The sequence below is a fragment of the Desmodus rotundus genome, chromosome 5 (assembly GCF_022682495.2).
Source record: "Desmodus rotundus isolate HL8 chromosome 5, HLdesRot8A.1, whole genome shotgun sequence".
NCBI classification, from domain to species: Eukaryota; Metazoa; Chordata; class Mammalia; order Chiroptera; family Phyllostomidae; genus Desmodus; species Desmodus rotundus.
The window spans coordinates 60,501,931-60,517,899 of NC_071391.1; the positions used below are offsets into that span (position 1 = coordinate 60,501,931).

Consider the following 15,969-nt stretch of genomic DNA (forward strand, 5'->3'; position numbering starts at 1 on the left):
GGGGTCAAAATATAGGGATTATCAAAGGATTGGAATTGCGGGCTAGGGCATTTGACGGACAGGGTGACTGGTTTGCCAAAGGTGGCATGATTGTGCGTCCTTTCTTCTTCCCTAATTTACTTTGGAACTTGTTCTTCCCTGCCCAGGGCTATAACTGAGACTGACCTAACTCTCTCAATAAAACACCTCCTTCTGCTTCAGTCAGATTGAACATTAGAATTGTTTCTCATGATTCTTCATGCTTTAAGCCAGGCATTTTAACATGTTTGCATGACTTCTTTTTTAAAGAGGAGGGAAAGCAAAATAGTTGGTTGGTCGGTCACAGATAGGACATTAATAATCAATTTTGCCGCATTTCGGGGGATGAAGTGTTACAGTGGAAAGTCAGCACATATTTGCTATGTGCCTTGAGACTGACCACTTAATCACTCAATCTCTCAGGCCTCAATTTCCTCTTCTGTTAAGTACTAATATTAACTTTTTTTAGAGTTTATTTTTAAGGATTATAAAAATTATAGGTAAATTCTGTCAACCACAGTCTATAGCAGGTGATGAGCTGTTTTTGCGGTAGTTGTTATTTTTATTGCTCAAAACCACTTTAAGTCATTGGTTTAAAGTCAAAATATAACTAACTAATACATATTCCATAGACCAGTCTTTAGAGGTGATTGAACTTGGAAGTTGAGTTGAGAAGTGGCTTATTGAAATCATAAAATTAGAATTGTGTGATCCTGGACTTGCATGCTCTTGTTTTTTACTTGTATATATTATTGGACAACTAGTGGATAGCAAACTATTTTTTTTTAATCAACAGGCATGTCATCTATGCGCCAAGCAACCACAACAAGTACACAGGGGAGTTATTCCCAGGAATTTATGATGCTCTGTTTGATATTGAAAATAAACCAGATCCTGCCAAGGCCTGGGGAGAAGTGAAGAGACAGATTGCTATTGCAGCCTTCACGGTGCAGGCTGCAGCAGGGACTCTGAGAGAAGTAGCCTAAGGCGCTTCTGTAGAGGGCCCATAATGAATAGGTATGTTCTATCATCAGAAAGTACCATCATGGGTATATTGACAAGCTCAAAATTAAAGTTGTATACATCTTAGTATTTTTTTTAATTTCTCCCCATGGATCAGGAAAGAGAGGTAGATGATTTTTATTCTATAATTACACAAGGTCATTCTGAAGCTGAACTATGTGTTAAAATTAAGGAGAACAGCCTAATATGTTAAAACTCTTATGTGGGCTATCAGGGAATCAAGTCTAATTCAGTACTTCTAAACCTACACCTGTGGATGCACACATGGGACACGTCAGTTTGTGTCAGAGCCCAAAGGACAATTCACAGGGTCCCTCCGAACCAGAGGCCTCAAGTCCTGCATGGCCTCTGAGGCTGAGAGGATACTCTCTTATCACACTACTTAGACAATATGTACAGTGAAAGAGAACAAATAAAACAGCATGTGTACACCTCCCCCACCCCAGTAACCAAATGAAGAAACAGAATAGTACCAATATCCTCGGTTCCCCCCAAGTACTGTTGACCAGTGTGCCTTCCTCTTCTCCCGGACATACTCACATTCTTGAATTTTATGTTGCTCTGCCCTGTTATTTATAATTTTACCACCTGGCTAGATCCCCTGTGCATTTTTGGCTTTGTGTATTTTTGAACTTTTTATAAGTAAAATTATACCATGTGCATTATTCTAGGACTAGAGTTTTTCACTAACTCTGAAGGTTGCTCCATGCATTATTGCGGCTGTAGTTCCCCAGATTTCACAGAGCATTTTCACTCGCATGATTATGACATTTATGATTCAAGATCTAGTCAAGGCAGGGAAACCACACAGAAACATAAATAGGGAAACTTAATATAAAGAATGATTGATCAGAACAGCATGAAACAATAAGGTACTGTCTGGGAGGAGGCACAGAGAACTCTACAGAACAGAACCGCAGAAACAAGAAGCGGTCACTGGCCCTAGGTCTGAGATGGAGCAGCCAGTGGAGAGTCCGCCCCACCCCACGGGCCTCACTGAATGCCAGAGCAGCAGCTGTGGTGCTGCACCAGCAGGACTTGCTGAAATGTACACCCCCAAACTCCCCAGAATCTTGCACCTCAGCCACTGTGAGAAGCTGTTTATAGGGGAGTGTGTTGCCGGAGGCACTCTACGACAAAACCAGACCAGGGCAGCATTGGAAGAAGGTCCCGCTGCTGGTTTTGCTGGCCACCTTGCACTGCAAGATACAGGGAGGTGCTATAGCAGCAGCATGTACTACAAGATGGGGACAACAGTGAAGCCCAGTGCACTGCAGGGGCCAGGGGAGATCATTTGCATGCAGGGACCTGCCAAGGGAGCACATGGGAACCAGGGAGGAAAACCCCTCCTTCCAATGTCGCTCCAATGCCTTCTGCTCAAAGTTTGACACCATGCCTCTTGGTAAGAGAAGCATTATTTAAAGGGCCCAGATGCATTTACAAAGAGGGATCAATGAGGAGTAATTTGGAAGTAATAAGTTGGATAACTGGCACATAACAGGATGTATTTGTTCATTTTTCTGCTGGTGGGCATTTGGAATGTTTTCTGTATGTTGCTCCTATGACCATGTCTGCCAATACATTTATAATAACAAAGGATCAAATAGGAATCATCTATAAAGAAAGAAAGTGATTATATAAATTGAAGTTACTTTTCTATATTGGGGACACTGCATATGTCCATCTTACTCTGTGGGCTACATTCAGTTGTCCCCAACCTTTTGGGCACCAGGGACTGGTTTCATGGAAGACAATTTTTCCACATACAGTGGAGAAGGGGGGATGGCTTTATAGGTTACGATACAGCTTAATTGTCACTTACCACTCACTGAAAGGGCTTTGATATGAGTCTGTAAGCAATTGATTATTATGGTCTCTGTGCAGTCAAACCTATCTGCTAATGATAATCTGTATTTGTGCCCTAGAAGAGCTGAGAATCACTCAGCCACTTGACTGACTGCTTCTGGGAGGCCCCTGACCCAGTCTGGCCTGGGGAGAAGTGATGGGAGGGCTCCCTGAGGATCAGAGAGCTGTGTGCTCCCAGGAGCAGTTGGAAGGAGTCCCTGTCCATCTGGAAGGAGGGACTGAAGGGTCACCTGTGAATCCATAGCGCCCATGACCTCCCACACCCTTCCTTCCTCTCAGGTCCCCTCTCCAAGCTGCAGCACAGTCACAAATATGGAGACAACGGCCACTAGAACATTTTCAAACAAAACCATCTTGATTCATAACTGACACACTGTGCCACGAGGGAGCTGCTCCTACCACAGGCCCACCCCCACCATCATGGTCCTGCCCTCCCTCCCTGCCGCCCATGTCAGTGGAACAGCCAGGATCAGCCGTGGCTCCACCAGGGGACAGCTGGGTCACATCTAGGCTGGGCTGCCTGGTGTCTGGCAGAGGGACACACACCCCACTGCTCCCTACTGGCTGCAGTACCACTTCCTCCAACTCCCTGTGACATACTGGTCACACTTTCTCTTTTGAGGCTGGGACTGGGCAGCTCCTCGGGGTCCCTGGCCTCCAGAACAGGCAAGGCCCGAGTCAGTGACCAGATCCAGAGAGAGTGCAGGGGGCAGCAGGCTGTTGGGAGAGGCCCAGAGGAAGGACAGGCTGGGCAGGTCCTCATTCTCACTGGACCTGCCCACTGGCCCGTGAGTCTCCCTAACAGGAGGGGTCTCCCTAACAGGAGGGGTCTCCCTGGGAATGGAGGCAGCCTTTGGCCCCAGTGCAGAGTAGGTGCATCTGGGACCCTGGGGAGCAAAGAGTGGGCATCGAGCCTTCAGTGGTGAGCACCCCTGATGTCCTGAAAAGACAAAAAGGATTTGGGCTTGGACAGGTGGGTGTCTGTTTGACCGTGGCTTTGGCAGTCCTAGAAGTCAGTCTCTGGTGGGGAGGCTTTGTCACTGACCTCCGGCTGGGAGCCATGGTCACGCCTCTGGGCATCCTGGCTGGCCACAGACTCAAAAGGACTCAAATCCAATCAGGGTGCACCATGACTCAGGAGTACCTGCACACCCTCCTCCTCCTTCAAGGCCAGGAGTCGCTCGCTCCTCTACCAACTGGGAAAAAAAGGGGTACACTGACTGGCTCTGCACATCCATGTGAGAGGAGGAAGTACGTGGGTGTGGGGACAATGGCATTGGGGGGAGGTAGGAAGGGGATGACACTATGACTTGAATCCAAAACAAACATGTGAACCTCCTGCTGTCCTCCTCTGCCATATTCCCAGCTTTGTGTTCTTCCCTCCCCACCACTCCTTCCTATCACCTCCTTCTGTCACCTCTCCTTCTTATCACTCTCCTTCCTGTCTTCCTCTCCTTCCTGTCACCCTCTCCTTCTTGCCTTCCTGTACTGCACCCACCCCAGAGCTGGTCCCTCAACATGCCATGCCTTACAGGCAAAGGCCGGCCAGACAGAGTCATGTGCGCCCCTGTTCTGGGTTGCTGCCTGCCCTGGTCTACCTGGGTGCTCCCTCCCATGGCTCACCTGGGGTCCCCACATCCCCAATCTACCTGGAGTCCCTCCCTCCGTGTCTAACCTAGAGCCCCTCTCTCCTCTAACTCACCTGTGGTCTGTCCCTCCCATGGCTCCCCTACAGACCCCCTCCCATCTTCCTAAGTTCTATCCCACCACTGGCTCACCTGGACAGGAGTAAGTCGTTTCTCCTGCCCCAAGTCCTCAGCTAGGGCCAAGACATCCAACTGTGCTTCTGGGGAAAGCAACTGTGCCAGAAATCTGGGGTGAATGACCTCTGCCACCTGGGACAGAAGGAAGAGGCTGTGAGTGACCTGTGAGTCAATAGAACCAGGGGGAAAATTAAAAAGCAAAGGTCTACCCCATCCTCTCCTACAAGAGGTTTTACAACTCCTGGTCATCAGCTACAGACACACCAAATACACCACACACAACATGCACACTGACACACACACCGAGCTCAGGAACAAAGAACAGAGCTCTGGGGTGGGCAGGATGGAGTTGAGTGAAGGGGTGGAAATGGGACAACTGTAATAGCATAATCAATAAATATATCAAAAAAAAGAGAAAGAACAGAGCTCATCTCATCCACCTGGGTAGAACCCCAGTCTGGGGCCTGTGGTGCCGCCCTCTAGAATCCTGTAGACCCCGGAGCTCTGAGCCAGCCCACCTTCACAACAAAGTCTTCCTGGGAAAAGAGCTTGTCAATGTAGCTCAGGAGACGAGGGTCCAGGTAGGTCCGATCCTCTTCCTGCTGATACTCCTTTCTGTCCTCTTTCGATACTCCACCTGATGGCCTTGGGGCAGAGAAGGCCAGCCTCACCAGCTTGTCCATGATGGCCATGTACCCCTTCAAGGCCCTAGGGGAGATATCCTTGGGTGCCCTGGTCTCCAGGGACTGCAGGGGTCTGCCGGTGCACTAGGCCTTGGATACAGCCTTCCTGGGAATTAGAGCTGGGGCAGAGAGGGAAGAGGAGGGAGTGTGAGGGGTTGCAGCTTCCACCGCCAAGGCATGCGATGGTGAGGGCAGTGTAGGGGGACATTAACAAGGTGCAGCTGGGCCAGGCCCTCTGAAGCCGTGTGACTCCGGGAGGGGAGAGGACAGAGGGGGCATCCAAAAGAGTCAATTGTGAGGACGTGCAGACCTGCCTATTCTCCAAGGCCCACCCACTCCCAGTCCAGCCAGGTTCTTAGCAGACTTTATGTTGGGTCCTTTCACCGGGAGGTGGGACAGAAGTTATGAAAGTTGACCAGGTGCCTCTAATTGCTCAGGACAGGTGTCATTGGATGTTTTCTAATGATACAGAAGATCGTCTTCCTGATTCTGTGCCCCCTTTAAAAAAGAATCCGCCTTTCCAGATCTGTAGGTAGTTACGAGACCTATGAGCAAACCCTTTATCTCAAAGGGAAAAGGCAGGGCAAAGGATGCACCATAAGATACACAATAGGAGAAAGCAGGTCAGGTCTGAAGAACCGTTTCCACAGGGGGGAACAATTCAGGCAAGTCAGGGAACCGAGCCCTACCTTGGTAGAAGTTACCCGGCTGCCCTGCCCATGTGGAACCCAAGAAAACAAGTGGCTCCCTGGACTCAGGAGAAATGAGCTCTGGGCTGGAAGGAGTGGGGAAGCCCTGGGCTGCAGCAATTGGGGTACCGTACACCTTGCTCTCAGGGCTGACATTTCATTGGAGACCTGGCCACAGACTGTCACACTGGACATCTTCATGGCCAAGACCACCTGTCCCCACTGCCCCATTAGCTCTAATATAGTCAGTTCAAATCCCTTAGAAAGATACTGCGGGGTAGCCTTCAGGTGCCTGAAGAACAGGACAGAGGACAAGCTTTCCTGTAACCCTCCCCCACGTGCCACCACCACGACACACCCCACTGCTCCCTGCACACACGTTGAAGTGGCCTGTCTCTCCTCTAGAAAGAACCAACATGCCTGCGGCCGTCCATTTTGTACACCCAGGCACTTCCCCCGAGTCATCCTGACTCCTTCTCAGCAGCCCTCCTGTACCACGCCCTCACCAGTTTCCACGGCCTCCCAGCCTTCCCGGGTGACAGGTCAGGTCCGTGGAGGTCAAGTACTCTCTCCTTCCTCAACTTCAGTCCAAACTGTTTCCCCAGTGGAACTGTCATATTTTAATCCTAAGTTTTCAGAGACAGCACTGTCTCTAAAACAGCTGCCCCCCAACCTACATGCTTACCTCTTTCTGAAGCCATCCCCGCAGGCTGAGGCGCTGACCTCCACTGCTCAGTAGCCTCCACAATAAGAAAGTGCAGGTCCAGGATCCAGAGAGTGAGCTGCTCCAACAGATGCTCAGCATCCAGTGGAAGGAGGAGTTTGAATTTAAATAGCAGAACGTAGGGCTCCAGACATTCTGCAGCAGGGGAGGGGCAGAGAGCAGGTGGCATGGTGGGGTTGGTGTGGGGAGACATTCCATGGCAGGCTCTGCAGGTGAGCGAGAACCAGAAGTCCCTTTCAAATTTTAAGTGGTAACACAATTGGTGTGCATCTTTAGGAAACTTATACATTGTTTTGTTTCAATTCACAGCACAAAGGCTTTACTTGATGTTCCCTTTATTTCAGTTATTGATCCATCAACCTAACTCTGGGTCCCTCAACCTGCTTCCTATCTGACTCTTGACTTACTTCAACACAGGCCACACTTCCTGAACAAAAGTCAAACATACCACCTGAAAAAATAATGGGAACTTAGGGCCACACACAACCCCGTGTTTGAAACTAGGGTTGACTCGGCAGATCCAGCCCCTTCGGTAGCGGTGTGCAATCACTCTTTAGGACACGGTCCCGAGGCCCCAGAACCTTCCAGTGCTGGCAGCTCTGCAGGCTGCAGCCGGCCCAGCCTCACCAGCAGTCTCCTTTGCTCCAGTGTGTAAGGGGAGGCCCTGTAGCCTATGCGGCCAGGACCAGAAATCACTACTTTTTGTTTCTCAGACTAGTATGTTGTTCAATCTTCAATTTTGTACCTTTTGAATGATCTTCATGTAATATTTTAAACAAGCAATGTCTTTGCTTAGTTCACAGACAAATTGTGCGAAATGGGAAAAGCAGTGACAAGTCTTTCTCCTGCCTCTTTCTCCGGCAACACAGTCCTCTTTCCCATGGGACACCAGTGTTACTTGTGCTCCTTGAAATCTTTCCAGATGGCCAGATTTAGCCAATAATGGACACCCAATTGAATTTGACTTTCAGATACACAAATTAGTTTTTAGGATAATTGTGCCCCCTGCAGTATTTGGGACATACCTTTACTGTAAATTTATTCAATCTTCTCTAAAATGTACTTTTAACTGGCATCTTGTATTTTATCTGGGAACAGTATGAAAAAGTTAGTTATTAGGCTATTACTGACTACTCCCCCCATAAGCAAGATCACTCGGACTAAAGAGACTTAAGTGTGCATCCTGGCTCCACCACAGAACACAATTGCACACACACGTGAAACAGACATGCTCTTTGGAGGTTAAGGAGTTTGTGAGAGCTGTCACACAGCATGAACGTCTAGGCTCAGTGGTGGTAAGGACAGAAGTAAGGGACAGGAAGGCAGAAAATCTTCTGCGTGCATGTGTTAACAGGGCTTAACCTCCTAAGGTCCTGGTTTGCCTAGGCGCACTGCACCTGAGACGGACGTGCACTGTGAAACAAAGCCTGAGTTCTACCCACCATGTCCACCCCTTTCACAGAAGCCTCATCCAGGCTGCTTGCCAGGCTGAGCCTGGAAGCCCTGCTCACCTGCTTCCACTTTCCTGTCTGCATCCCACATACAGCCCTGCTCTTTGGAACCTAAGCTCATTATTGCCTGTGGTTCCATCTGCATGGGAATCTTGGTAGTAGCACCCCTTAAGTACCCTGTTTGATTCTTATGTTCATGTTGCACATAAATGCCAGTTTATCACTGTCAGCATGATGTGAACAAGCATTTGTGTTTTGTGTTGTGAAAGGAGATTTTTAGGTAATTGGTCAAGAGAGATGAGCGGTGACAACTTGGGAGGATTGCAGCCAAACCTCTCAGGAGACAAGCTTCACTCCCTGCTGTGGCAGCAATATTCTTAGAGGTGAATGTTCCACACTTAGAACGTTCACCGAAAGACTCCAATATAACACAAATTCTGCAGTATAACGCAAAACCAGGAGGGAATAGAAGGTGAAATTGTTCCCATACTACTTACTCGCAGTGTGAACAGAAACTGGCCCAGGCAGTCAAGTCCTGATCAACATTATAACAGCAAACTTGCAATGGAAATATCTGTGAATCAACATGTACTGAAAAACCTCCTTGCACTAAAAAAACACACTGAGAAAATATCCTGTGGGGGGAAATGGGGAGAACTGTCACTGAACAACAATAAAAACAAAAACATGAAGAAAAAATAAAATATGAAAAAAACTTGGGGGGAAAGTCAATAAAAATATTTTCTTGCAAAAAAACCCCAACTTGACCATATCTTTTTTCTTTAGTGATTCCCCCATATAATTTATGAAGATGTGTCTTCATGTGCATGCTTTGTGGACAGTAAATAACGAGAAAGTTCCCTTTACAAATGAAAAGGGAAAAGGAAAAGAAAAATACTCTACTCCACTTAGTGCATTTGGAAAAACTCTAGGAATTTAGTGAGGGGAAAGTATCTCTTCAAATGTGTCCCAGGTCTAAATTTCTTTGCCAGAATTCCTTTTTTCTCTCTTGCCAAAATTATTTAATGACAATTCTGGAGGAAGGTTCTACTATTCTTAGAAATTATTGGCCCTGGCTGGTGTGGCTCTGTGGATTGAGTGCCAGCCTGTGAACCAAATGGTAGGTTCATTCCCAGTCAGGGCACATGCCTGGGTTGCAAGCCAGGTCCCCAACACAGGGCACATGAGAGGCAACCACACTTTAATGTTTCTCTCCCTTTCTTTCTCCCTCCCTTCCCTTCTCTAAAATAAATAAAATTAAAAAAAAAAAAAGAAAGAAAAAAGGAATGGGTTTTCTTAAAAAAAAAGAAAGAAAGAAAAAGAAACCGTGGAAATGCAGTCTGAAGTCAGTGAAGGCACTTGCTCCAGTTTGAGGATGTGTGCTTTAGGGAGACCTCCCCAACACCGTTTCCGGGGGGAGGGCTGTATCTAAGTTGAAGGATTGCAAGGTTGCAATTTTAAAAAATCGAAGTGCTCTTTTCACATGCCATGGTCTGAAATAGGGAACACTACAAGGAGGCCTTGCTGGAGAAGCTTTGCAGGAAGCTCCTCACACCCACCCTCCATGTCTTTCCTCCCCTAAACGGTAGGTCAGGGGTGTGCCTTGCTCCAGGACTCACAGTGCGCACACTGCACTGGGGGCGGGGCTCTGTCCTGCAACTGCACCCAGAGTCTGTTGTGGCTAGTAGCCACTGGTGGGCGCATGTGTGCCAGCAGGGAGGGACAGTCCCCAATGGCTGTCCTGGACTGCACGGGGCCGGGGCCTGGCATGGTGGCTTCCAGAGTGGGTCATGTAAACAAGGAGGTAAAGGATGCTTGGACTCTTTCCCACTTAGGTATCACCCTGGTGATACTTAGGTATCATCCACTATTGTTCACCCTGTGGGCTATTTGTGCCCTGAGTCTTTGTTCACGCCCCCCCTCCCCCCAGCTCACTTCCCTTGGTATTTACCCATGAAACTGGCACCAGGGGAACTCGCTGCAAGGTGGGGTGGTGGCGGTGGTGGTGGGGGGTGCATTGCCAGGCCTACAGTTAAGTCTAATGCATGTAAGCTATTAAAGTCTTGAGGGTCATTCTGTGCCTCCTGCATTCTGAATAATACACGAGCTCCGGGGCTGTTCCATTCTTCTGAATTTGAAAATGGTCCTCCTGTTCAGCAAGAAGTAGCTCAAGTCACTGAACATGAGTGGAAGTGAGTGAAGCTTTCATGCACTTCCTGAGAGTTTTACGTGAAAGTCTCAACCAGCAATTACGTTCAAACTGCACTCTTGTTAATGAACTGAGTGACTTTGCTGACTCTAAAGGCAATGAAGTCTGCTGTCAAATCATGGACTTGCGAGCATAGAGGGGGTTTGTGCGTATTCATTGGTTGGTGGGAATCTGATATGTGTGTATTGAAATGTGTGAGTTGGTTTTGTCTGTGGATATTCGTGAATAAGGCGAGGTCCTGTCTATTTTTTGGGAGAGCGTGTAGGACCGAGTGTTGTATTTGGAGGGTGTTGAGAGGTAGTGCCTGTATATTCCAGGAGTTGGTGGTTAGGTGTTTGTATTTTGGGTTTGTGGGTGGGGCATGTTTTCCTGTTCTTTCCCCTCTCCCACCCCGTGTATTAGGGTTTCTGTGATGGGGGTTTGGAAGGACCATCTGCATGTGCAAAAACTGTTTCTGATCACTAGCTGGAGTGTATGATCTCTTTGTTTCGTATTTGAGGAACGTAGAAGGGTCATTATGTATTCAGGGCATGTCGTATGGTTATGTGTATTTTTTTCACTTTTTGATTTTCAGGAGCTGTGTGTGCTGGTGGATGGTGTATATGCTGGTGTTATGTGGTGTTTGCATGCTTTGGTGTGTTTGTGATTGTGTATTCCGTGAGATGGAAGAGTTAATTCTGCATGAGAATTTGGGAGTGTGGGGTTACGTTTATGCAGGTACTGTGGCATTACATGTGTATTTGGGACATAGGGTATAGGGTGATATGTTTGCATGTCTGTATTTTACTGGGTAGTTGTGGGGTATTTGGGGCTTGTGGAGAGTTGTGTGTGTATTAGTTTGTGTGTGTGTATTCAAGGGCCATGGCGTTTGGAGGAATATTTGCTGGAGCTATATCTTTATACTTTCCACTAGGGAGTTGTTAGGCTTTCATGTGTGTGCAGAAGCAAGTACGTGTGTGTTTGATAGAGAGTAGGTTTCTGTGTTTATACAGGAAAGTGGGAGAATAGTATTTACATGTATCTGCGATGGGAGGTATGGTTATTTGTTAGTATTTGTGGATGTGACTCATAAGCTAGGAATAATTTGGTGTTTTGAGGTTGTATCATACATGGTTTTCTGGAGATATTTCTAGGTGTCCTGCACATGTATAGTGGTTTGTGTATATATTGATTACCATGTGCATGAAACATCAAAGTTTGTTCATAGGGTATGAGGTTGTTAGCCTTACTCAAAGTGTATTTCGTTGGAAAATACTGGAGTGTTTGGTAGTAGGTGGTAAGAAGTGGCCTGTCTGTGTGTTCAGGGTGAGGGTAAAAGAAAGTATCTTGGCTGTTGTAAGCAATGATGCCTGTTGGAATTAGTGTTTTGGGTTTCTTGGGACAAATACTCAGAAGTGGAATTTCTTGCTCCTTCATGATCTCTTGTTATAGCCTTTGTCTTAAAGTCTATTATGTCTGATGTAAATATTGCTACCTCAGGTTTTTTGTTTCTATTTGCATGATATATCATTTTGTCACTTTACTTTCTATACATGCATTCAGTCTGAATGGGTTGTCGTGTATGCAGCATATATATGAGCCTCGTTTTCTTATTCATTCAGCCAACCACATCTTTTGAATGGCTCACTTAACTCATTTACATTTAATGTAATTATTGGTATATATAGAGCTCTTATCACTTTATTATTCATATTTTTCTGCTTATTATGAAAGAAGTCCCCTTAACATTTTTCATAACACGGGTTCGGTGAGGATGAACTCCTTCAGCTTTTTCTGGTCTGGGAAACTCTATATCTCTCCTTTGATTCTAAGTGATAACCTTGCTGAGTAGAGGAATCTTGATTGTAGGTCCTTGACTTCCATCATTGAGAATATTTGGTGGCAGTTTCTCCTGTTGAGAAATCAGATGCCCATCTTATGGTAGCTCCCTTTTAACTTTTTTTTTTTTAAATCAAATAGCCTTGTGAATACTAAAACTCTTGTCCGTCTCTCCAGGTCCACCACCTGAGACCAGAGTCAAGAGGCTGAAGGAGGGACAGAAGTGGCCGTGCAAAGGGTCTTGGGCGAGGGATAGTTTGGGATGGGCCCTGTGGGCTCACGGGCTCAGCTCTGCCACCAGCCCCACTGGGGCAGTGGTTGACACCTCTACTGGGGCTGATTTCAGGACCAGTTTGCATCCCTGTGAATCAGAGGACAGTGCTGACACAGGGAGCATGGCCTCCTGGGCTTTTCAGTCCCCAGGGGGCGATGTGGGGGGCCATGCTGCCAACTGATCCCTTCGTACTTCAAAAATTAACTCAGAAGTCTCAGCTGTGGTGACAAGGGGACCGTCCAGGCCTGGCAGTGCTTTGATGGGCCTCACCCAGCCCGGCTTCGTCTGGAGGTCTTTGTGTTGGCAGATTCGCTCTCAGAGAAATAGCACAGTTCCTTTCAGATCATTCATTTTTCGCCCCCCAAATCTGCTTTCGCAGACTCAGAGTGGAATATGCAGAGAGACGGTAGGGATCCCGTTACTCCTGGTGCTGTAGATGAACAAGGGAATGAGGTTCTGCTCTGAAAATGTTTGAGACCACCTCTGTCCCTCAAGGCTACAGATGACTGGATTTCTCCACTCCCATCAGGACTGTCCAGATGACCAAAGTGCTAGAGGGGACCATTATGTGTGGCATGGGCCCTGCTCCCACTCAGAAAGGCCAGTGGGGAGCGTGGTCTAGCACACAGGACCCAAACCCACAGATAGGTTCTCCCGTGGGGAATCAGGCCTGCATTGTACCGAGGCCGCTTTGAGACTTGCTTTTTGCTAAAACTCCCTCACCCTGAATTGAGGCAGCAAAGTTTACTGCATATCTTTAAAGTAACTTCCTAAAACCTATGCTAAACCTTCCAAGGATGAGTATAACCAGTTCAAACACTTTTCCCTTTACATTCACAAATTTCCTTCCTTTTTGATGTACTTAGAAACATCCTCTCCTTTGTTTTCTGTAAAAGGTAACCACCCAAACTGAACCTGTGCATAGTAAATGAGGACCATCCTCAATGTAATGTGCCCAGAAAAGCAATAAAAGCCTGTCAAGGCAAGGGTCAGTGCCCTCTCTCACTTAGAGAGTGGCCGTGCTGTCCCTTTTTCTCCACAGGATTTCTGTAGTCCCTGTGAATTTGTCCATTGCTGCCACAACACACGGTTTCCGAGGGCCGGGATCTGCATCAAAGTCCCCCACCGTATTAGCACTAGAGGAATAAGGGAGGACTGCACCCTCCATGTTGATTCCACCCCCAACACAAGGTGGAAGACGGCCACCCCATCATCCCCTCGCCTCCAGGGATTTTTAATGGTTTTTATATGCAGTTAGTGTTCCTGGAATTTTCTGAGGTGAAGGTACATCAGGACAGCTTTCCTGCTTCCTGAGTGTAGAGCTCCCTGGCTGTTTGCATAAGGTGTTCAACAGTATGGCCCCTTATTTTAGCTATCTGCTCGTTCTCTTTCCCTTCCTTTTCTTCTTTCTTTCTTTCTTTCTTTCTTTCTTTCTTTCTTTCTTTCTTTCTTTCTTTCTTTCTTTCTTTCTTTCTTCTTTCTTTCAATTGATTATTGAGGGAGAGAGAAAGAGAAATATTGCTGTGTAAGACAGACATAGGTTGGTTGCCTCCTGAACGCTCACCAACCGTGGATCAAACCCGAAAGCCAGGTATTTGCCGTGACAGGGGACTGAATATGCAACCTTTTGGTGCATGGGAAGATCCTCCAACCAATGGAGCCGCCTAGCTAGGGCTCTCACATTTATTTCATTGGAACTTTTTCTTTAGGTGGTCCTATTGCTTTGGGGTTTTTCTGTACATATTTTACTCCCAGTACATTTTTCTCTGTATGGAGCTTGACCCTAAAGGGAATTTTTGTTGGTTATGTTGACAGTGTTGAACCTAGGTGGTACCAGCGCCTTCACATCTGTTTGTGCACCCCTTGCATATTCCAGTGTGCAAGCTCCCTCTTACCCAAGTTAGCAGCTGTTCTTGAATTGGCCTTCCATGCCTTTCAATAAATCTCTGTTGCTGACTTTTGGGGTTCTCAGATTTACCAGAAGTTCTGTCCCCATCTCCACATTTCCTTCTAAAGAGACCCTGATAGCATATGGATCTTTACTTTTTCTTCCAATATTTGATTTATTTCTTTTCAGAGAGAGGAGAAGTATGGGAGAAAGAGAAGGAGAGAAATAGCAATGTGCGGGAGATACATCAATCAGTTACCTCTCGAATGTGTCCAACTCGGGACCTGGCCAACAACCCAGGCACGTGCCCTGACCAAGAATAGAACTGGTGACCATTCTGTTCACAGGACGATGCCCAACCAACTGAGCTGCACCAGCCAGGGCTCCTCATGGATCTTTAGGGATTGCTGATTTGTCTGCTTCTGTGCATATTTTGGGGCTTCTCAACTGGTTTTGTTGTAAGAAGTATCCCTGAACGAAGAATGCCTCCCACCTGAATGGCAGTGTTCTTAGTAGTTGGTAAGAGTTGTGTGTAAAAGAACCGGGACACAGTAGCTATGGAAGTTGTTCTACAAGGATGCCCACCTTCACTTTGAACTTTTGGCCATGCTGTTACCTCCATCCGAATACCACTTCCACTGTCCCTTTTCCCACTTAATCCCTATTTGTTTAATGACAAACTCTGGAAGGATTTCCTTTCAGTAAAATTTTTACATTTTAAGAAATGTGCTGCCTTTCTAACAATTTCCATTGTTCCATGGATTTCTTGCTACTCTTTTGTATAAATATCATCTATACAGAAATACACTACTTTTTAAAAATTGCTTGAATGATACTTGGAGTCAGAGTTGAAACCAGATTCCAGCAAGATTTCATAGGTCATTGTGACATGTATATTGTAATTTGATTAGGTGTATTTTTACTGACTTTGATGTAAACTATCTTGCTGTATGATATGTATTACTTAAGGATTCTTGTCGGAATTCACTGTAGGAGAAATATGGAAGGTGGATGAAATACAGGGCTAAAAGGAGCTAAGTGCTGTGATCTCAGTGTTTGTGTGGCCCCCAAACCTCATGTATTGAACTGTAATGCCCGATGTGATGGCATAAGGAGGTGGGTCTTTGAGATGGGCTTGAGTCATGAGAGAGGAACCCTCAGAAATGGAATTAGTGCCTTATATGAGCTTCAGAGAGATCCCTTCCCCTTCTGCCAAGCGAGGATACAAGAAGGCTGCCACCTGGAACGGGGCCATCAGCCAACCACATGTGCCCCCTGATCTTCCAGCCTCTAGAACTGTGCGAGAGAAATTTCTGTCATTTATAAGCCAGTCAGTCTATGATATTTTGCTGTAGCAGTCCAATGGAATCAACCTAACATTTTCTATAAATCTACCATAATTACAAACATTAAGCTTAATCTTTACTTATCCTACCTACCTGCAATTTTATTCCCAGTTCATGAACATATACATGAAGAAACAGGTAAGCAAAGACATATTTTAGCCCATGTCATTGCAATAGCAAATTCAGAATTTTAATGTATGGTTGTTCAATTCCAGTA

General features: G+C 46.5%; 1 protein-coding gene across 1 annotated transcript in view; it reads left to right on the top strand.

Moving 5' to 3' along the window:
• The window catches only part of FOLH1 (folate hydrolase 1), a 53,071-nt gene extending 51,365 nt beyond the window's left edge, over window positions 1-1,706 (top strand). The window contains exon 19 of the mRNA XM_053924985.1: window positions 815-1,706. Within this exon, the coding sequence (XP_053780960.1) occupies window positions 815-1,004 (190 nt within the window). The 3' untranslated portion in view covers window positions 1,005-1,706. The remainder of the gene's footprint in view (window positions 1-814) is intronic.
• The last annotated feature ends 14,263 nt before the right edge of the window (window positions 1,707-15,969 follow it).